Genomic DNA, 23,424 nt, shown 5'->3' on the forward strand with positions numbered 1-23,424 from the left:
CTTCATTGCTTAAAAATATATTTGAACCCTCAGAACAAAACATCTTTCTAAAGAAGATTCAGAATTGTTAGCATAAAGACTGAAAGCAAAATATTCGATCAAATGAGTTTATTCAATAACGGCACAAAGCCTAGCTTAAAATGTATTCTAAATTCGTGGCCATAAAAAACGCAACACCCTTTATTTCAATATCAAAACCTAAAATTTTTTTTCTATCTCAAAAAGTTAAAGTATCTTAAATGTTAGCGATAAAATGTAGCAAAGTTTATTATCAGCAAATAACTGCTTTTGTAGTTTTTCAAAATTTTAATTTTATGCATATTTTAATGTTTGTTTAATTCTATTATTGTACCTACTTGTGGACAGCAGTAATTCAAGTCAATCAAGGTGTGTTAAAGTCGAGACTAGTTAAACAAAAAATGAATAGAGCTAGGCAGTTAAGCGAACGCGAAGCTGAAAGAATAGCCGAGTTAGTTGGTCAGGGATAAAGTTATCGTGAAGTGGCAAATCTGTTTGGCGTACACCACACAACCATTGGCAAATTGATGCAGATTTCGAAAGACCGGTTCACATTCTAGGAGGCTTGAACAAGGACGTCCTTCAGTTTTAACTCCTCGAAATGACCGTTTTTTGCAATTAAATTCATTAAGAAATCGGTCGATGACAAGGGTCGAGCTCAAGAGCCTTTTAAGAGCTTTGCTAACCAGGCAGCATCGTGTTGCTAGACTAAGATTTGCAAGGCAACATTTAGATTGGAATTTAGAAAATTGGTACCAAGTTTTATTAACTGATAAGTCAAGAATCAGTCTAAGAGGTCCAGATGGACGTAATCAAATTCGAAGACGGCGAGGAAAAAGATTTGCGCAGTCTTGTATAATTTCCAGGGAGCCGTTCCAAGAAGGGTGTATCATGTTTTGGGGAGGAATTTGTTTTGATGACCATACAAAATTAGTGTCTTTTCCTAGACCAGTCGTTAACGCAGCAAGATACATAACTGACATTTTTGAAAATCACGTCGTTCCATTTGGGCCATTTATTGGTGATGATTTTCGTTTAATGCATGATAATGCTACACCACACGTTGCGGCAGATGCTCTGAATTACGTAAGCGAAGTAGGAATTCATACCCTGGACTGACCAACAAGAAGCCCAGATATAAATCCTATCGAGCATGTCTGGGACATTTTAAAACGCCACATTCGTCGTCGAAATCCATCTCCTCAAAATATAAATGAGCTTGAGCAAGAGGCATTTGAGGAATGGGACAACATACCTTAAGAAGTGATACAGCACCTAATTGAAAGCATGCCCAGGAGTATACTGGTAACAATTACATCCAGAGGCGTTTAGAATGCAATTTTTATTTTTAAGAAAAATTGGTTCTATTGGAATGTTTTTACTTTTATTTTTTTACTCATTAAAAATCACTCAAAATTACTACACATTTCTTATTATTGCGTCATAATCATTGAAAAGAAGTTAAACAATAGCAATATTGATTTAAATTTATTAAACAAAAAAATATTTTTAGAAATCGGGGTGGTGCGTTATTTCTGTGTCCACGAGTGTATTATATAATGAAAAAAGACACGCTGGGATATCTATTGCTCACAGTACAAAGTTAAAGAAAGAATATTGCAACATTTAGTTAGTTCTGAACAAAATAAAATACAATGACCATAAGCGGCAAATTTGTGTCGATTTAAAAATTGTAAACATTCTTCTCGGCCAAATAAGTTGTTTTATATGTCTTTGAGCATTGGGTGAGAAGAAACTGCCCTTTAGAGAAAATATGGAGCTTGGAAAGAGAAATATAGTCCAGGAATCATTAGTGGCTCGTGACAAGACTATCCTTTAACCATTACACATAAAACTTGGAATCATGAAACAATTAGATGAATTACTAGATAAAGACGAGAACTTCTTATATTTAATAAAAAATTTCTTCAGCTCACTATGGAAAACATTAAAGCCGTTATTTTTGATGGCCCCAATTAAACACAGTTAACCTTCAGTCTCTGAAGACAATAACTTGGTTTTAGAAACACTTCATATGTCAGACAGTATGATTGTGAGTGTTGATGTAGTGGTAGTGTGAACAGTATGTTTAGAATCAATAAAAATAATCAATTGAGAAATTATATGACTTAGAACTGAAGGCTTGGACAGCTCTCTTCTTTGTGATTTAGAAACTTCTCTGAGAATTTTATGGAACTTCCTCCATCGTCCAGGTTTCCGGAAAATTTAGAAGATATAAGTTAAGAGCAGGAAGAGCGTACTAATGTATAGATGCATCTAAATGTTCTTGATTTTAGATCTCTTCTGTTTTAAAATTAGTTTTTTTTTGATAATTTTTAAAAGGAAGATAAATTTTGACGTTTCGACTTTTCTTAGATGCATTAAATATCAAAAGGTCTAAGAAATAAGAAATTAAAGAAATTTTGGTTTTTGATCTCAACTTACCTAATGTTGTTCCAACAATTTCCGTTTTATTCGAGCCGTCCAAATTAGTTTTATAAATGACGTAATTGGGTGAATCTAGTATCCACCAATTTCTCAGAACATAAAAGAGGACTTTATTAATAGAATCAACGGCTAAAGCAGAAACCTGTCGGTGTGCATCGATATCTATCAATTTTGCACATTTTTCCTCGAAACTACATACGCTAATCGACTTCTCGATTGAATCATCATTGTAGAAGTAAACATTCTGAGTAGACCAATCAATAGCAATTTTTTGTGGCTTTCCAACGTGTCGGATGATATGCATCATGTTAGTGTTTATGTCCAGTTTGTATATTGCTCCAGTTTCTGCGGTACTGAAGAAAACTGTTTTCGGTTCGACGAGAGCTTGTAAACTAGAAATTTTGATCATCGGTGTCGTTGAAATGATAGTCATCGCATTCGATTTCGAAATAAGCTCTCGAATTTGATAATCATGAACTATGAAGTACATAGACATGCGGGTGCCATCTGCTTTACAGCTTTTCTTATCGCTCCTGAAAAGTTGATAAGTTTATAAATCAATGTTACAGAAAAAAAAATATGAAATTTTTCAAACCAGAACTCATTGATAGTGTATAAGTGTGGTATAAATACAAATAACACTACTAGTGAAAAATCATAATTTAATACAGCCGGCGGAAGACAAAATTAGTGTCCCACCGTGATGCTGAGTTCCTGTTATATCTGCTAAAAACTATATTTTTCATTAAAAACATTTATTTGCATGTAGCCAGTGTTCAGTTATAGTAACTGTCTGCGGAAACCCCAATTTCTCCAAAAACAAATACAACTCGTCCGTTTTGTTTCGTATATTAAATAGAATCATTCTCAAATTAGTCCTTAAAACTAAGTGAGGATTCAAGTTGCTCTGGACACGACCTATTATTGAAAAATTTTTACTCGAAAAATCGGCTATTACTCTGTTTAATTTGTTACACCCTTCGGAAGATAAAAACACATAAAAACTTGTATAAAGTCCAAAACATACACACGTTGGTTGGTCATGTAGATAGGAGAGAAATAGTTTGAGAGCCGGTTCTCTTAGTCTAGACATAATGTAACGATTGCTTCCAGTAGAGTTCTTCTGTGTTAATCTGCCCTCAGGAAGAGTTATCGGATCCAACGAAAAGTTAAGAGCCCTTGTGTGAATTTTTTGTGAACTTAAAAGATTTATCACACGAAAAACTGTTTGATTTACATACTTAACTTGTTTGTCAGATGATGTGGATGCTACGATGAAGTATTGAAAAATTTTTAGCCTACTATAGAACCAAACAAAATTTCAATGTCAAAATATTTTATTACTCAACATATTCTCCTCTCAATTAATTAATTTTTTCTTCTTGTTCTGGGGGCTTTCTAGTAATTCAAACCGTAAATCACGAATTTGTTGCATGGCAACATGAGACTTGTGTGCAGGGGCGTTGTCCTGCAAAAACAAAACACCTTTGGATAGCATCTTTTCTCTTTAATTTTTGGTCAACATTCAAACATTTGAGGATCCATTTTGCAGTAATTTTTCTTATGTCCTAATTGACGTGAACTATATGATGAACGCGTTCGTATGAAATATTCAGTGCTTCAGATATCCGTTTTAGCCCAATTCGACGGTCTGATAAAATCATGTCATGAACTATATCGATATTTTCGGGGACTGACACAGAAACTGGCCTTCCCGATCGGTCATCATCTTAAATGGAAAATTTACCTTTTTTGAAGCTTGAAGTCAAATTTTTCACGATCGCATACGAAGGACATTGATCACCAAGGGTATTAAGCATATTTTCATGAATCTGCTTACCTCTTAACCCTTTTAAATACAGGTACTTGATGATGGCTCGATACTCCAATTTTTCGATTTTCCGCAATATAATAACGCAATATTTCGTTTATGCATGGAACTGGTCTAGGCTAACTAGATATCAATACATCCTCGTATTTCTGGACGCGAACCTGTACTTACAGGATGAATCACTTGATTCACCTTCACTGGTTCAAGAATATCCACTATCGGTGGAGGTGAGGCTTCTTGGAACAATGAAAATTCACCGTCGATCAATTTGATAGCAAAAACTTTTGTTTGAAAATCAATTTTAAATGATATTTCCTAATCATTACCTCCGTTGAATAAAAATGAACTCTATAAAACTCAACTTTTCTTTAACATGATGTACAATATGATTTTTGGTGCAGCCTGTATGGAGATTGCTCACTATTACATAATGTCTTTGATTACTGCTAGGGGACACGGCGTACGAAACTTCTGGAAAACTGGATATATGTGTTAAATTATTTTTAAAATTTTGCAAATATTGTTTCATCTCCTCGGATGAAGAATCGTCGATATGAATTTTCATTGTTTCTTTGGAATTGTTGAAAAGCATTGAAGATGTATTGAAGAGATTGTGTTCCAAATCCAGTACTTATTTAAACAACAAATCTTGCTTGATGAAAGTAAACATTTTGGCTATTTTGTTGATCATCTACCTCATTTTTTATGAGATTCTATTTAGATTCGTTGGTTAACTGATTTATACGACTTGCTAGCGAGTCAAAAATTTCTTGGATAATCTGATTTGTTGAACTTCTGGGAAAGTTGAATATTTGTAGTAGCTTTGTTCTAAAGTCCTGTACATCCCAAATAGAAAAAGCGTCTACATTCACCGCTGCATCAAAGCTTATTAAACTTATTGTGTAAAAATTTCTTACAGCAATTGTCAGATTTGTACCCGACCATATCCAGATTAAGATCCTTGCCAATATCTAACGAAAACGCGCTGCTAGTTAACAATAACAAAAATGACAAAAATCAAAACAAACTACTATTGAGTAATAGTTCGACTGTGAAAATAAATAGAAAACAAACACAACCGAACGGTACCATTTTTTAAATAATGTCATAGTGTAATTGTGTAATTTTTAACAGATTTCGAAACGTATTAGATTAGAAACAGACCAACGCCTTAGGTGGAGGTCTCTTGCCTATAAGCAATAAGCTTATAAAATTTTTTTATTTTATCAATGTTCGGACACAAATTTTTTTGCTAATTACAGAAAAATACAGAGCAAGAATAATTTATTTGAAGATGCAATTAACAAAAAACAAATAGAAAAGTCAAGTGAAGATCCAAACGTGTTTGTTTCTATAACTGATGAAGATCTATTTCCAATACGCAAGCTGTTAATAATTGGAATATGATATATAATCATATAGGGATTATTAAATTGGCATTGTTGTTATCCGTAATTTTTAAGAGCTCTTTCTCTTGTTCACCACTTTTGGCTAATCAAGTAACCGCGGTCGATCTGTAGGAGTGATTTTTTTCCTTGGTATTCAAGCCAATCGCTTCGGTAGACTATTTTGTCCAATTTTGAATCGTATTTCTTCCAATAGGCATATTATCATATCAGTGATCATTTTCGGATTTCCAGTGACGATTTATTCTTAGGATTAATCTGTTGATTCTAATATTTGGGCCCCTTTTTGACATCAATTTTTTGAATAATCTGAGAGGACAAACATTGTTGTCGTTGTTTTCTGTTGAAAATTTGCTTATCGACGCACCTCCATGATGCATGATCTAAATTACAATACTGATTATTTTCATTATTACTCAGTTAAAGCCAATATACATATTTAGTGATACTCACCCCAAAAAGAAGTTATTGTAACAATCACAAGTATATCCTCCATCTTTGTTGTGACATAGTTGACTGCAAACTGGTGGATCCCATTGACACTCGTTATCATCTTCACATAACTTACCATCTCCTCGTAATTTGTAACCAAGTTTACATCGACATTGTGGACCCGCTGGTGTTTTGAGACAAACTTGTTCACATGGATTCGCCGTACCGGTACAGGAATCTGAACAAAGTCCATCTTCGTCGGAACCGTCATAGCAGTCATGCTTACCGTTGCAAACCAGTGACATATTTAAGCAAGCTCCATTCTTGCATCTAAGTAAAAATAAACCATTAGAAAGAGGAAGATTTTTATACTGTTGCTCTTCTCTATGGTTTGAAAATAAAATTTTTAGACTTACATCTAATAATCAAACAGAATTAAAATAATTATCTAGTTATTAACAAAAAAATCTTTTATAAATGCTTTTTGGTGATTTTTATAAACTCTTGTTAGCTAGATATTCTCAATAAATTTTTTCAGTGAAATAAAATCTCGTTGTGTCTTCTATTTGGAACAAACTTCTATCTACGATTGATGTTTATCTGCATAAATACCACCCAGTTTATGTGGTAAATTTGTTGTTATGCCTCATTAACTGAATACTTTCACTGCTTTTTAGTATTGGAAAAAACAGTTTTATCAAGATTCTGTATATTTTCTATAAGGTTTGAAAATTTAGAGTATCAAAAAGTAGGGATGAGACTGAGAGGGCCAGACATTCTCCATCGGGGCTACCATTCTTCATGTAAATTGTTACAATAAATGCATACTAATAAGTGTGAAACGTGTAAAAGACAAAATATTCTCAATTCAAATTTTCATTTCAAGACAAAAAGAACGATTCTCCTGGGGCACAGGACCGCACCCAACTGTAATCCAGACCTTGTTTCCCCATGCGAGACTAGGCGAGGCCATTTATCTCTTAAGTAAGAATACCTCAAGAAAAAAGGAAACAGAAGAAAAGTGATCCTCCTCTTCCACTGTTAGACATGAGGAGAACATGCCGGATTGGGTCAACCGAGAGGCGTGGACTCAGTGGCGCTGGATGCCAATAATATCTTTTCTACCTCAGTGAGGGCTTCCATGAGAGAAGGTGACAGTCGAGGCATTTAGCACAAATCTAAAATTTGGGAAAGAAAACACCACCCCTAGCTCAAAATAAAAATGGGTTGAGACTACCCCAACCCAAAAAACTGAGAAAAAGAAAGAGAATAAGCGCGAAGGCGTTTCCTGAGATTTTCCTCAGCGCGGACGAGCAAATTTTTGTTGGGGAGGCATAAGTGGAAGTGATGTTTTTAGGATAGAGGCAAAATTTAGAGGTATCTACTTTTGGTCGGGACTGATAGATCTACAGAACAAAGGCTTTCACATCTCATAATGGAAAGTCATAAATCGAAAGGACAGCTTCCGAGGGTGAGAATAGACTAATCATCTTACTTGAATATTAAGGCCAATGGTTACATCATAAATTACGGTTTGGAAAAATACCAGTACATGATCTAGAAAAAAACCCATTCTCAGAACTTCTAACGAAGGTATGAAAACGAAGATCACTTTTACATTGAAAGTCCAGGTCAAGGAGAAGCAAAATCCAAGACGCCAATGAAAATTGAAGGAAACAAGTCTGCTGTTGAAGAACACCAATGGGTATACCCTGGGCAAACAGAACGAATCTAAGTTTTAATGGCAGGCATAAAACAGCTCAAGTAAAAGCTTATCACGCTAAACGAGCATCAGCCTTCATCATCCGGATGTCCAATAAAGAAAAGCGTAGTGTAGTTCAGATAAAGGAACCACTTGTCTTTAGAGAACAGGTTAGAGATCATGTATTATGGCGAATAAACGACATAAATCACCATTGTCTTCCTGAATTCCCGACAAGAGACCTAGTACCAGAATTTCAGAATATCTCAAATACGAGAAGAAGGGTAAAAAAATCGTTATTGTTTGCTACTACTTCGATAGTTACGGGCCTGTACCGCCTCCGTAATTGCGAATACTAGTTTAGTACTCCTAGGATGCGATGCAAGTGCATACAACATTTGTGGAAATAACGACACCAACAGTAAGGAGTGAGCAATATATTTTAAATAACAACCTTTCCATATACAATGTGGAGAGTACACCAGCTTTTTAAACAAAGGTGGGGGAAGGAGTTTTAGAAATAGCATTAAATACAGCGAACCTAAAAGTACGTATGAAAATCTGTTCAGACTAGAAAGCAATTCCACAGAGCGGAAGTAACCAATTATATCTGGAATAAGATCTCAAAGTGAAAGGTGAGGCAATACACGATGCATACAATTCGAGTTGCCCCATATGAAAAAGCAAAAATAATAACGATGCTCCTTGGTCGAATGACCATCTGTCTAAGTTAAGCCACAAGATACACCAATAAAGTCACTACCAACAACAAATAAATTAGATAAGCAAAGCGGCTAACTCCAGGAAATTCTGCGCGCATATTGTACTCTTCTGGCTGAAAGATTTTATAAGGTTCACGAAAGAGGAGAAATACGGAGAATGGCTCCTGTAAAAACTCACTCTCTAAGGAGCAAAAAATGAGATGAAAAGATGTACCAGAGTTACAAGAGAAACTGCAGCAATAGAAGTGGAATAGGAATGTATGAATAAAATGAGAGACTTAGTAAATAGAAAGAAATATATGGAAAACATGTTGTATTTGAATGGAACTCTTTTTACCAGCTTTTGTTTTATAATTTTTTGAGAAAGAAGAAAATACCAGTAGTAATCCGTCATAATGTAACGATTCCACCGATCCCGATACCTTCCCTTCAACACTTTTAAATGCTGGAGGAAGCGCTCTCTCTTTCTCTAGGAGTCGTCTGGCAAGAGTCTGAATCGGGTATTTTAATTTTATGTAAACTTCAGTTTATTTTATCAGAAATTAAAATTCTTTTCATTAAGGTAATTTATATTTCCTCGCATTTAACTCATAACATACACTGGCGGTACTGGCACACATTCTGTTTTCTGATACGGGAATGTGACGATTCGTTTAGTATTCACAGCAAAAAAATTATTTTAAAATAGAATCATATCAATACTTAATTCAATTGAGGGAGGTATGTTACCTGTATCCATTAACACATTGATCAGCTACAGGAGATGCAACCAAAACAGTTTTAATCTTATGGGAACATAAATTGACATCTTCGTCACTGTTATCGTTACAATCATTGGTTCCATCACACATCCATGATTTAGGAATGCATTCTTTATCATTTTTACTAGCACACTCAAATTCTTCTTCGGCACATCGCGAACAACCAATTTCATCTTCGTTATTGGGACACTCTGATGTTCCGTTACATTTTGCTGATATTGGGATGCAAATGGATGTATTTGAACTACATTCCATCTCGTTTAACGAACAACCTGATGATTTTACATAGTGATGACAATAATCTAACGTTTCATCTGAGTGATCTCCGCAGTCATCTACACCATCACATAGAAGTTTTTTATCAATACATCTGTAGTTTTCGCATTTGAAAAAATCGTCGGAGCAAGTATCAAAAGCTGAAATGAACCTTAATTAAATTTTTTTCAATGCAGTGATATTAACGTTATTGTTACAAATGTAAACTAAAATTGGAATCAATTCGGTATCCATAGTAGTACAGAACAGGTGGTTTTTCAATTTACAAATAAAACGCATTTTGAAAGCAAATTTTAATATTTTAATTGCAATGTAAGCATTTCCTATCATATATTGTATAAAATATCCGGCATACGGTTCTCGTGGTTCTAAATAAAACGAAATACGAATGTTGCTACTTAAATTTTGAGATATGGCAACAATGATGTGGATACGTCAAATCTGACATTACCATCATAAAGCTTAACATTTTTATTGGTGAACGTACTCAGCACGTGTTGTCATACGAGTGCTGTTTTAGTTTTTTACAGATACTTGAAACATTCATTTTGGTCAAAAATGGAATTAAATTTAAATAAAGATTTTCCATGAGATGAATTGAACCGACAGCAATTAAATTAAAACAACCCGCTTCGACTTCTGGTGATGAAATACCATTTGGAGCCATCGTGTTTCGCATTTTTTCCGAATGCAATCATGATCACACTTCGCTACAGGATGAATTTCGTGAAGGTGGTCCAAAATCAGCTCTTGTGCCAGAAAACATCAATGCTGTACGTAAACTGTTATTGCAAGATCGTCATGTGACATACCGTGAGATTGAAGCATACTTGAAAATTAGTTCCACTCGCATTCATTCAATCTTGCACGATCCTTTAGATGTCAGAAAAAATTTGTTCGCGTTGAATACTGTATAATTTTACAAGGGCTCAAAAAAAGTTCGTGATGATTGGTGTGAATAAATGTTGAGAAAATTCAATCGCGATACTTCAAAAGACATCTATAAGAACGTGACAGGCGAAGAATCATGGATCTATGCATATGAATCCGAAAATAAACAAAAATCAACTGTATGGACCCTTCAAGATGAGCCAAATCCAATAAAATTTGTTCGCGCACGAAGCACTTCACAGCAAGCAAGCAGTTCAAACATAAACGTTTTTGAAGAGTCCAAACATAAAATTGATGGGCCATTCGCCGTACAGTCCTTACTTGGAATCCAACGATTTCTTATTATTCTCGCAGATCAAAATTAAATTGCGAGGTCAACGTTTTTCTACACCCGAAGAAGCGATTGATGCGTTTAAATAACATGTTTTGAAGGTATCTCAATCGAAATGCAAAAATGCTTTGACAATTGGTTCAAATGCATTCAAGAGTTTATTGATCTTAATGAAGAAGATTGTGAAAAATATCCAATTATAAACATCCGTTTATATTTGTCTATGCCAAAACTTAAGTAGAAGTCCTCTTATGTAGCTCCATTTTTCGATAATATATTGGATCTTGGTCTCAAGCTTATGGTTTATTTATATGAACAAAAAAATAAATGATCTTAGCTAGTTGATAGATTGAAATTTAGCAGATAATTCGAACTGGAAACTGGAAATTGATGCTTCTAAATCAATTTTTTCGTGCACTGTGTGGCAGGTGACGTTGTCCTGCCACATCTCATTCAAAACCATAGAAATCTGATTACGATACAAGAGCTTTGTTAAAAAATTTGAATACCAACTAGAATAAAGAAATTCCATATTCATCACATGCGTAAATTTGAATATTGCATTTTGAATCCTACGAATTTAATAATTTTTTTAAACAAAAAAAAAACACTACAAAACTATGTAATTAATTTTTACATTGGAAAATTACTATAATTTTAGTTACCGATACTGAAAACGAATTAGAAAGCTGGGGTTAGACATATACGATGGGCGCCGCCTTTTCTTTCACAGCTCCAACAGAATTTTGTTTCTTTTAATGCAGATTTCATTTCTCACAAGCTATTACCTCTTCTAATAAGTCTAAGAGTCATTTTCAATCGCATTCAAAGTGTAGATAGAAATATTTTTGCGAGTTTCTTTTTGTCGAAATGTGAGGATTTTAGGCCCCTGTTTTGCACACACTTTTCGCATGTTAAAATGTTAAAATTTACCCCAGACATTCTTTGTCAATTTCCATAGATTCAGCAATAGCACGAATACTTAGCTGAGGGTCAGATTGAAAAAGATTACCGACTTTTCCTATATTTTCATCTGGTTTTGACATGTAAAGGCGACCCAAACATCTTTTCGTCATCTTGAAAAAGCTTAAACCACTCAAAAACACGTAGACGCGACAAACATTCATTGCCGTACACTTGTTTCAATAAATTATAAGTTTCAGTTTCGATTTTTCCGAGTTTCATGTGGAATTTCACAACAATCTGTTACAACAGAAAAATAGGCCCAATTCAAACGAAAGCCACGGATATCCTGGTTTGTCTACAGACACGGTATTTGAAAGAGTACGGGTTCACTTTGGATTTTTACCACAATCCCACAACGTTTTTATATAATTTTTTTAAAAGGAAACACAAAATTCAACACACCACAATTTTCAAGTGAATAATGTAAGGAATTTTTAATAATGTTATACCTTTTTAAATACGAGGATATATTGAGAAATTCTTAGCCTGCTATAGAACCAAACAAAATTTCAATGTCAAAATATTTTATTACTCAATATAATATTTATCTCCTCTCAATTGAATATATTACAGCGAACCTGCAACGTCTCTAGACCTTTCAAGTAAAATGTTTCTTCTTTCTCTGAAAAACAGATTTCCACAGCTTTTATTACCTCCTCGTTGGAAAAAAATTTACGACATTTTAAACTTTTTTACAGTTGAGGAAAGATATGATAGTCGGACGGAGCCACATCTGGTGAATAGGAGGGGTGTTCTAGTAATTCAAACCCTAAATCATAAATTTTTTGCCTGGTAACATGAGATTTGTGTGTAGGGGCGTTGTCCTCCAAAAACAAAACACATTTGGATAGCTTTCCGCGTACTTTCTCTTTAATTTTTTCCCGTAGTAATGTCGAAAAGTAATCTCCAGTTATTGTTCTACCCTTATCCAAAAAATCAATCACGATTACTCCATGGCAATCCCAAAAAACTGTAGCAAGAACTTTTCCAGCAGATTTTTGGAAACGAAATTTTTTAGGTCTTGGAGAACCAGAGTTTCGCCATTTCATCGATTGTATCTTTTTGTCAACATTCAAATATTTGGGGATCCATTTTGCAACAATTTTTCTCATGTCCAAATTGACGTGACTATATGATAAACGCGTTCGTATGAAATATCCAGTGCTTCATATATCCGTTTCAGCCCAATTCGACGGTCTGATCAAATCATGTAATGAACTGATTCCATATTTTCGAAGACTGACACAGAAACTGGCTTTCCCGATCGGTCATCATCTTCAATGGAAAATTTACCTCTTTTGAAGTTTGCAGCCCAATTTTCACGGTCGCATACGAAGGACATTGATCACCAAGGGTATTAAGCATATCTTCATAAATCTGTTTACCTCTTAACCCGTTCGAATACAGGTACTTGATGAAGGCTCGATACTCCAATTTTCGGTGGACATCTTTTTTCTTTTAATTTATTGCGTAACTCTGAATTACTTTTTTGACGTCAAACTTTACACTGACACTTCTAATAAGTTATTGTTCGTTGTTATAGTAACTCAATAATTTGTTTATGCATGGAAATGGTCTAGGCTAACTAGATATTAATACATCCTCTTATTATTACATTGTACAATGACTATAATTTCAGTTCCCAATGATAAATACATAAGTAATCGAAAGCTCGAAATATATATTGAAAAGATAATACTTTGATGTTTGTTTGTCACAACATCACAAGAATTACCTTCATAACCAGATTAGCAAAGACTTTCGTGGAATGATCACTTACCACAATGTTCATCTGAATTGTCAGGACAATCATATGCTCTGTCACATTCCCATGCTTTCGGTATACAAGCTCCTGAATCACATCTATAATATGAAAATCTGATGAACAGTAATATTACGAGAAAGTTGAATTTTAGTTTATTCTGAGATTGCTTCATCTACATTATATGTACTGTTAATTGTTACAATTGTCGTCTATAAAATAAGCGATAGAAATATCCATAGTATGTCAAGTATCGCGAAATAATGATACGAATATTGTATATAATTTTAAATAAGAAAATATTGTTTTGGCCATCGATAAGATCATAAATCCTCAGTGCCAATCCGGTGTCCGGTTCTGGATATACCCAGAGGAAAGTGCGTATTCACGTGCTCCTCATTTAATCATACATAAGTAGAAGTATTCTTCATTAAAATTCAATTAGTTTGTAGTGTGATAAGAATGAGTGAATTGCCTGGATATTAAGTGACAGAAAAGTAGTGTAAGTTAGAAATTCCATGCACTAATTATTTCAAAATAAAAATTAACATCCAACAAATCATTCTTATCAAAATAATATATATTGGTCACATGTCAGGACTATTAAAGGTCATTGATTAAAACTAAATACTACAAAAGTAAGTTCTAGAGAAACAAATGTAAGGTCAGCCTATGTGTGGGCCAGACTTCGAATTGCGTAGATGCTTGGTAATAAAACTGTACAGATGACACCGGCGTTTAGGTGGATGGAAATAGGCTAAGGAATTGAGTTGCAATGAAAAATATGGAAAAAATAAAACATATATTTGAATAAATGAAATGCAAATTAAAAGCAATGGAACAAAAACGCAAAAAGTTATAGATCAAATAGAATTCAAAACGGACCTGGAAAAAGAATTTTTATAAATGGAAAGATTAGGTATTTTTAAACCTGGAAGAAGAAACGAAGAAGATTACTACCTTACCTTAAAAATAGCAGCGAATGTCTAAGACACATTAAGCGAATGAAAAATAATAGTGACGTTAAAAAAATAACCGTTAGAAAACCGGCCTAGATGAAAATCAAACAGCCAATAGGAAAGTAACAAATTATCTGAACATAATGGAAGTCCGGTGGCCTAATACCCAGGAAAGGAAAAATGAAGAAAAGTAGCGGAAAAAGCCAAAACATGCTAGGACTTTGGTTAAAAAAAAGAAAAATGAATAAAACGTGAATAGACTCATCACAAAAAATGAGTGAAGGAGCTCTTATATAATTCATAATACAAAAATTCTGTCTCAAATATAATCAGATGGCTTAGAAAACAACCCTAAATTTTGGAACTATATAAATCGTTTTTGATTTAATTTATTTACTTTTTGGTAATAACGTTAAGAAATATACTATTTTTAAGTTACCTTGTATTTGTAACATTCACGACTGTTGTGAACTTCCTTAATTTTAATTCTCTATTAGGCACTTGTCACAGAGAAAATTTCTTAGTTTAATAATTAGATAATTTAATATAAACGTTAATTGTTTTGGTAATTTGTAAGCGGAATTATATACCAAGGCTCTAGTAAAACATTTATTCAACCAAACTGACAATCTTACTTTCTATTTTGATATTCAACAAACTTATTATTTGATGTTCAACAAGAGAACACAAACTTCACCCGCATATACATAATAAACAAAATAAACTTCACATGTTCATGTATCAAATCTTAGGGTAGTGATTGAAACTGGAATAAATAATTTTTTCCAAAAATCGCATAGGAGTCACGAAAGTATTGTATCGATAGCACATTTCACTTAACAAAGTATGGTAAAGTCATACTTCACAATGAGATATTCAAGTGACAATTGTAACATTTTACAAAAATTATTGGACGCCCTTATCATATGCGTATATTACCTTAGAGTATTTAAAGTCTTTTATTCTATGAAAAAAATTTGTACCTGAATTGGTTGTCGAAGCATATATTCTCAATACAATTATGTTCATCTGAGCTATCATCACAATCTGCATGCCCATCACATACGAATGTAGACGATACACATTCTGAATTATTACACCTAAAATGTCCAGGAGGGCAATCTGCAAAAATAAAATTCAAATGTTTCTGATTTTTCTACAAGAATTACTACATTCAAGAATTGGAGAATAGAGAATACTAGGAATTTATTTGGCTAAAATAATGAGAATGAAAAATAGTATAATCAACAACAAACTCTTCAAAATATACCAAAAGTAGAGGAAGTATTCTGCTGCTAAATTGCATGTTTGCACATTATAATTTTTTTTAATGTAATATAATTTTTAATAAAGAATATTCTTAACATTTCTATTTTATATTGGTTTTTGACGAAATATAATTCGACACTGACAACTTGAATAATTATATAATATATGGAAGACACCTCATTATTCAGTGAATGGATTAAAAAGTTATCAATATATTTAATTATAAGAATTAAAAAATCCTTGAAACAGATTAAAATATACTAAATAGTTATTTATGCAATAAGTGAGTTGAGTAACTTTTTTTCTCGAGTAGTACGGCAATTACTACGAGTGAAAAAAGTTACTTTACTCACGAGTTTCATACAAAACTTTTTCTACGTCCATGTCCATATCCATGTCAAGTAGAAGAAGTTATGTTACTATTGGTACTTGAATTGGTAACATTTAACGAGTTCAAAGAAATAACATCGTCTATAGTTGTATTAGTACTTATAGGATTGTTGGTAGGATCGTGAACATTAACGTTAACGTTAATGTTGCTTGAAGTCGATAAAATTTTCACTGCGAAATTCATATTGTTTTTTATTGAGTCGTTTACGTAACCCTCCGCAATTGTGTTGGATTTTCACCCACCATGCTTCTTTAGTTGAATTATATTACCACCGGAATCCACCAACAGAGACGCCGAAGAGCGTCGAAATGTATGCCTGGTGTAGTTCTTTGGATTAAGTCAATTCAAATATGTTGCGATAAGCGAGGGAATTTTTGAATCTTGGGTTTCGAATTTTCTATTTCTATACGGCCAAAAGAAATGATATGTTTTGACATTTGTGGGTCGTTGGTTTTTATATTTTTTATAAAGAGTGTTTGTTAGGGAAAAATTGACAGACGATAGACATAACGGTATTAGAGAGATGAACCGCTGCGTCATACTGTTAAAACCACGTCCAGGTGCTGAAGTTTGGAAAATTCTGGTGTACAAAAGTCCTCGATATTTGCCACATGTTGCATTGAAATAACAGTAACCTCACGATCATGTTCTTACACAAGTATGGACCTATGATGCTTATGTTGACATAGCCGCCCACTCTTTTGTTTTGAACACTGAAATTTGGAGCGTGAAAATAAAGATTCGGTTCGCTCTATATCGAGGACTTATTATTTGAGGAAAGAAGCTTTTTCATAAGTTTTAAGAAATAGGTAGTGTTTATTTAGAAAGAACTAAAATTTTAGTGTTTATGTATTTTAACTATCAAAATCATTGTGAATCCAAAAAAATAAACATGATCGAATTGGTAGTAGGCTCAAACGAGTTGTGAGTAGCATTCAATATTATTAGTTTCAGTTGCCTGGTGATGTCACCGATGCCTATAACATCGCACAATATTTCACCCTCCAAATTTCAAGTTCAAAACGAAGGAAGGGGACTTTTGAGAAGCACTTATAGTGTCAAATATCTTAATACGGATTGATATTATAGCCACCTAAAAAGTTTTCCAACTACGTATCCAATTTTTTCAATAAAATATAAGCTATCCTTTGTGCAAAATAGAGTTTTTGGCACCCCTTAAGGCATATTGGATTATATTTTTTTATTTATTGTTTTGATGGTAGGTAGGTGCTTGAAATAAAGCAAAAAGCTGTGCTTTAAAAGTCTTAGTCAACAACAATCGTTATTGTAGTAGCGATATTTTCCGGGACTTTGCTGTTGCAAATTCATTAATTACATAACTTAAATTTATACCATCAATCTTTCTTGAAGCATCGATTTTAAATAATTTTTAATGATTTTTAACTTTATAAAAGATCGCTTGCTAGTAGTTACAGATACAGGCAATTAAGAATTTTTAGTGAAATGTTTACGTTTGGAAGGATGGAGATTAAATTTTTTTCAAATAAATTTTGTAAAATACTTAAGGTATCATCAGGTAATGAAAACAACTTTGACGATTTAGTGTCATTAAACAAAACATTGTAGTCTATATCCTTATTATCGTGATCTGTCAGTCGTTCTTCAAGAACAAAACAACGGATGCTAAAGCATCCGAAAATATCATCATACTCATTTAATAAGTCAAATCGTTTCTTTAGAGAGCTCAAATTTCTATCTATTATTTTTAAGAAAAAACTAATTTTAAAGGCAGTTTTTAGATCATTGGGTCTCATCTAAGTGTTCATAGTCAAATAGTTTTGTTTAAAATTCCTTCCTGATCGTTGGTAACGGCGGAAAGTCTTAAATTTCGAAAGAGGATGCTATTTCTTTCGCTTATACAAGAATTTCTTGAAATGATTGATCAGATTTATATTACTGGAAGTTATCAACTAAATTTTTTAGGTAGGTTTTGCATACTTAATATTAATTGTAGCACTCTGCGTTTGCTTGGTGACAATATTTATATTAAATAAAACGTCATGCCAAATAATAATTGCACAAATAAATTAACAATTTCGTACAGACGTTAATAGAGAACTTTATGTCTTGTATCAATATGAAAGGAATTATCTTCAGCTACTTCAAGAAGATATTCGCAAACTTTAATTAAATGAAGTTTATATACATGATCTTCCTTCGTGTTTGTCTCATTATCCTAGCCTTGTCTCCTAATAGTTTTTTATATCCAAATTCAATTTTTTCAAAACTTCTGTCATGAATGTGTATATATATATATATATATATATATATATATATATATATATATTTTTTTTTTTTTTGAACTGCGATCCACTTCTAAAATATTACTTTACTTTAGATGACTATAATTTAATTATTTCATTCTGTATTTGTATGCCTAAATAATGATTCCTTTCAATATATTTTTTTGTATTTTTTTGGGAGTTACGCACTCGGCTAACTCAAAGTTTCAGCACTGAATCAAAAGAGGCAATAATCTCAACGGCTTTTAGAAAATTTCCATGATCATGTTCGAAAAGTAAGAGGAACCGTGAAATACCTAGCATTGTGTAAATAAATACTTAACACTTTACAAATTTCGTGTGTATTTACCTAATTCTATTTAATTTCTAAACTTTTGTTTTAGAATTAATTTTTGTTTCTTTTTTGCAATTTTTTTGGACCCTGTGTTTTTGCACCTCTAAAAGATGGTGCCCGTGTGCATTGCACTTTTTGCACATATGGTAGTGGGAGCCCTGGAGATACATATATGTCTTTTCGGACTGTGTAGATATATATAGAAGGAACATAAATCGTTTTGTTATATTTGAAGAAATTGGCAAAGTTTTTGATGAGGCGCTAATTTTTCTCTACATTTCCAACAAATGTTGTCTTATTTCAATCAATTTGGATGAAGTCCCATATCGTACATTTTAAGTTTTCCCTTGAATTACTCTCAATATTGGTGAAAATTGCATAAAAATCAGTTCCAAACTTTTTAGGTTTATCGCGAACAGATTGATAGTATGTAGTGATATATAACTACCGAGGTTAACTACCTATTTTATCCTGTCCGCTTTCACATTTTTGTTCATCAGATTTGTCCTGGCAATCATAAATATGATCGCATACTTGATAATTTTGAATACATTGTCCATCAGTGCACTGGAACTGACCAGCCGAACAATTCGAAATCGGTTCACAGTTGATTTCATCTTCACCAAAACTGCAGTCCATATGACCATTACACCTACAAAATAAATAAAAAATTTACTTATAATCATCTGGGTAGACTTTGATAATTATTGGGCGGTCAGAAAAAGAAGCGATCTCTTTTTCTTTACTACAATTGGATCTGTTTTATATTTACTTGTCTATAATTATGATAATCATTAACAGCTAATCATTAACAGCTAGTAAGAGCCAGAGCCAATTTTAGGCGGTCATTTCAAAAGCCAATTTTAGGAAGGGGAAGGAATAAGATTGATTTTAAAGTATAGATATTTTAGGAAATTTTTCGACAGTATTTTATCTTCATGGAATTGTTACTAGAACATTTACATTACTCCTATTTTTATCAGATTAGAATAGAAAATACATGAATAATAAATAATATACAATGTCACAAAGAAATTCCATCACCACCAATCTGCCAGAGCGAAAAACATATCCGTACGTTGTCTCCTCTAGCCTACACTCGCCTTGCTTTTTCTAGCGTGAGTCAAAAGACGTGACCCCGTGAATATCGAATAAATCAAGAGTGTGGATGTCTAGGACTGCTATCCACTTCTCTCACCACTCATGTCGAACCTCTGGGAGACGAACTGACAAAAATGATTTTTTTTATAAATTTTTATAGCCAGGCCAATGCTGGAATTGAGCACCGAGATGTGGCAAAACTTCTGAAAGGCTTAAATATGAAAGGAATGCGCATCTAAACTAACAAGTCCGCTATGCAAACTCTTTTCATATAAAAAAGATCTCTTCTTTGCAGATTGGAAATTTGCTCGAGTCAAACCAATAAAAAAGGTAAAAAGACGGTTCCCAGCAACTACCGTCCGTTTGCTTTAGTACCAGCCAATGACAAGGTCATAGAGAATGCCGTTAACTAGCAAATTTTGAGGTATCTCGAGTTTACTTACATCATTAGCAACCATCAGTACGGCATTCGTGAACAAAGATCAACCGTGGATCTTCTGGCCTATGTCACCAACATATCTAAGGCTTTTAACAGGGTTTAGCATGCAAATACTCCAATTAAATTGAGATCATACGGTTTGTCATCCTCACTTATCGACTGGCTTAGCAGCTTACATAAAGACTGATCTATCTAGGTCGCTATCGATGGTTTGATGTCAACGTTGGTTGACAGTCCACAAATCTGCAAACCTAATCTATAGCTTCGCCGTCGATATCACAATGGTGTCATCGTTCAAATCAACCGTCCCAATAAGTTCGATTAACACCCAAATCGGTAGGCAGTAACAGATCACTACCATCAATACTGATCTTGAAAACATTCTGGAGTGGGGTGAAAGCGATCTGATTGAGTTTAATGCAACAAAAACCCAGACTGCTATTTTACAAAGAAGGCTGGCACTGTGGCTCAGGATTTTGTCCTGTCTGGACATGAAATATCACCATCCTTGCAAATTCACTTGTTGGGTGTATAGGTAGAGGGTAGAAGGGAGCAATATTACCTGTCATAGCCACGTGGCCGAATTAACTAAGATAGCTTCACAAAAGCTTGGAGCCCTTATAAGACCAAAAAGCTATATATTCCGTAACACCTTCTAAACCTCCACCAGTTCCATATTCGGTCAACTTTGGAGAATACCCTGGATACTCTCAACTCAATACAGAAGAGAGCAATTCGACTTACAGGCTATCCAGAAACTTGGACAGCTTAGAGCATAGAAGAAAGGTCGCTGAACTAACTCTGTTTTACAGATACTACCACAGCAGATACTCTTCTGAGCTGTCTAGCATAATCCCACCTAGAGCAATATTTGAAAGACCTACTCAACAGGCGGACGTGGCTCATGAACACCGAGTTCGCTTGCACACGCCCAGAACGTCAACTTATTGAGCCTACTTTCTTTGAAACAGTTTAAGCCTGTGGAATCAGCTACTAATGCATAAATTTTCCAAACACACAAAAAGGAGTTCAAGGTCAATATCAGCAGGTATCTCCCTACGGCAGGCATCACTTGAACTACTCGAGTTTAATAGGGTTCATGGTGAGAGGGGCACGTGACTGGTTAAACAGCCTTCGAACAAGTGGATCAATATTGAAGAAAAAACCACTGGGTCCTTATCGAACTGCTAACACTTCGGAGAACATTGAACGAGTAAGGGAAGCCTTTGTCAGAAGCTCACGCTGCTCTATTCAGAGGCATTCAACATCACTTCAAATGAGCACAAGTACTGTAAAACGAATTCTGCATACAGATCTAAATTTCCATCCTTACAAGATAGCCGTCGTGCAGCAATTAAAAGAGCAAGATCTCAGCAGTGATAACAATTTTGGCGACAAATCGTTGGGGACCCGGTGGTTTTTTATTCAATATTGATCCACTTGTTCCAAGGTTGTTTACCCATCGCAATATTGTATTACGAGAAGGGATATTTGCATTATGATGGATATTAAATGGACGGCAGGAATCTCGCTGAACAGCAGTTATGGATTCGCCATTTCGCACAAAACTGTCATACGCATACAAGCGTTGGTCTAGCATCCACGGCTCCATCTTAATGACTGAAATGTAAATGCTATGAACAAAGAAAACGTTAGATACCAGTCACGTGCCCCTACAACCCACTTCAAAAACCTTCGGTTCCCGTGAATGATCTTGTACATCTTAATCAGTTGGCTTAGAACTCATATAACGAAACGATTGTTAGCAAATACGTGAATCATGAGAGAGGAAAAATATAGCTTAGCTCTGGAAAGTCACCTACCAAAGCACGTCATCACTCGAAACAGAAAACTTCAATAAAAATCTAGTTTTAAAGTAGACTAAGAAGTCTACGGAATACTGTAAATCCTGTGGAAGCATACCGAATTATGAATATAATCGGCATTAAACTCAACCTGCAGCTGACAATTAAATTTGAACGCATTTGTCTTTAAAAAACCTGTGGACTATCTTGAGGAAATGGATGCAGAACAATATGAATAATGGTTTTCACATATTTTCTTCAAATCCAAACCAAATCACAGATTAGCTTACTAAAGAAAATATTCAAAAAATTCAATTAACCAGTATTGAAAGTCGAATTATTAAACTTACTAATATATGATAACTATATAAAATAAAATAAAATAAAACTTAGATGGCCACTCTGTAGAATTGTGGTATCTTAATATATTTTTTCTGTTAATAAAAGAAGAGACAAAGTCTGCTAGCAGGAAAACCTAATAAATGTTTTGGCATTTGCAAGTATCGGAGCTATAACTAAAGACCAGTTAGCTAAAATTGTGTTGAAATGCTTACCGAAATTTTTTGGGAATGCATAGATTAGAATGCGGACAAAGGAACTCATTCATATCGCAGTCAACTCTCTTAATGCATGTGTGATTGTTTGTGGATAATTCCCAACCAATTGGGCAATCGCAAACTATTGCTTTATGCGATAAGAGGCAAAGATGACTGCAGCCATTGTTGTTAACACGACAAGCGTTTGGTTCCATTTTAGTCAGTGCTGCTGATATTAGATGAATACGTTCTGGTTCACCACTTACACCTAAAAACAAGAAAAACACTATAAAAGTATATACATATTTATGAAAATATGTTACTTGAGTAGAAGTTTAGAAGTATTTTCAATAAAGCGATTTGTTACATTGTTGAACAAGAATTGATTAAACCTCTAAATACATTTCTACTAGAAATTAATTTATAATCACTAGGTAAACTGTGATTATATACTTGTAATTATAATCTGTGTTCGAAAATAAAAATTTTTTCTCGGCTTTATTATCGAAAAACTACTTTTTTGATATATGCCGTAATCGATCAACTTTTTTTTAATGAAATAGTATTTACAAGACTACAACATGCTTACACGTATAGAAATGTGACTCCTAAGAATAATTTCAAATTGCAATTGGATGTTATCAATGTTCCAAAGACTGTTCATGAATGAAAAAATTCGTTCGGTAGCTACATTATAGGAATGTTACCGAGATTCGACTCCGATTCAAAAAAGTGGGAACTTCTGATTGATATTAAATCTTCAATTTCGACTTCGGTTCA

At 33.8% G+C, this 23,424-nt stretch overlaps 1 protein-coding gene across 1 annotated transcript in view; it reads right to left on the reverse strand.

The window, feature by feature from the left end:
- LOC130445918 (vitellogenin receptor) overlaps positions 1-23,424 on the reverse strand; it is a 99,724-nt gene that overhangs the window by 14,882 nt on the left and 61,418 nt on the right. The window contains exons 14-20 of the mRNA XM_056781819.1: positions 22,663-22,912; positions 19,225-19,415; positions 15,489-15,627; positions 13,565-13,647; positions 9,289-9,736; positions 6,157-6,465; positions 2,464-2,999 (exon numbers count right to left, since the gene is read on the reverse strand). Of these exons, the coding sequence (XP_056637797.1) occupies positions 2,464-2,999; positions 6,157-6,465; positions 9,289-9,736; positions 13,565-13,647; positions 15,489-15,627; positions 19,225-19,415; positions 22,663-22,912 (1,956 nt within the window). The remainder of the gene's footprint in view (positions 1-2,463; positions 3,000-6,156; positions 6,466-9,288; positions 9,737-13,564; positions 13,648-15,488; positions 15,628-19,224; positions 19,416-22,662; positions 22,913-23,424) is intronic.

The sequence above is a fragment of the Diorhabda sublineata genome, chromosome 6 (genome assembly GCF_026230105.1).
Source record: "Diorhabda sublineata isolate icDioSubl1.1 chromosome 6, icDioSubl1.1, whole genome shotgun sequence".
Lineage (NCBI taxonomy): Eukaryota > Metazoa > Arthropoda > Insecta > Coleoptera > Chrysomelidae > Diorhabda > Diorhabda sublineata.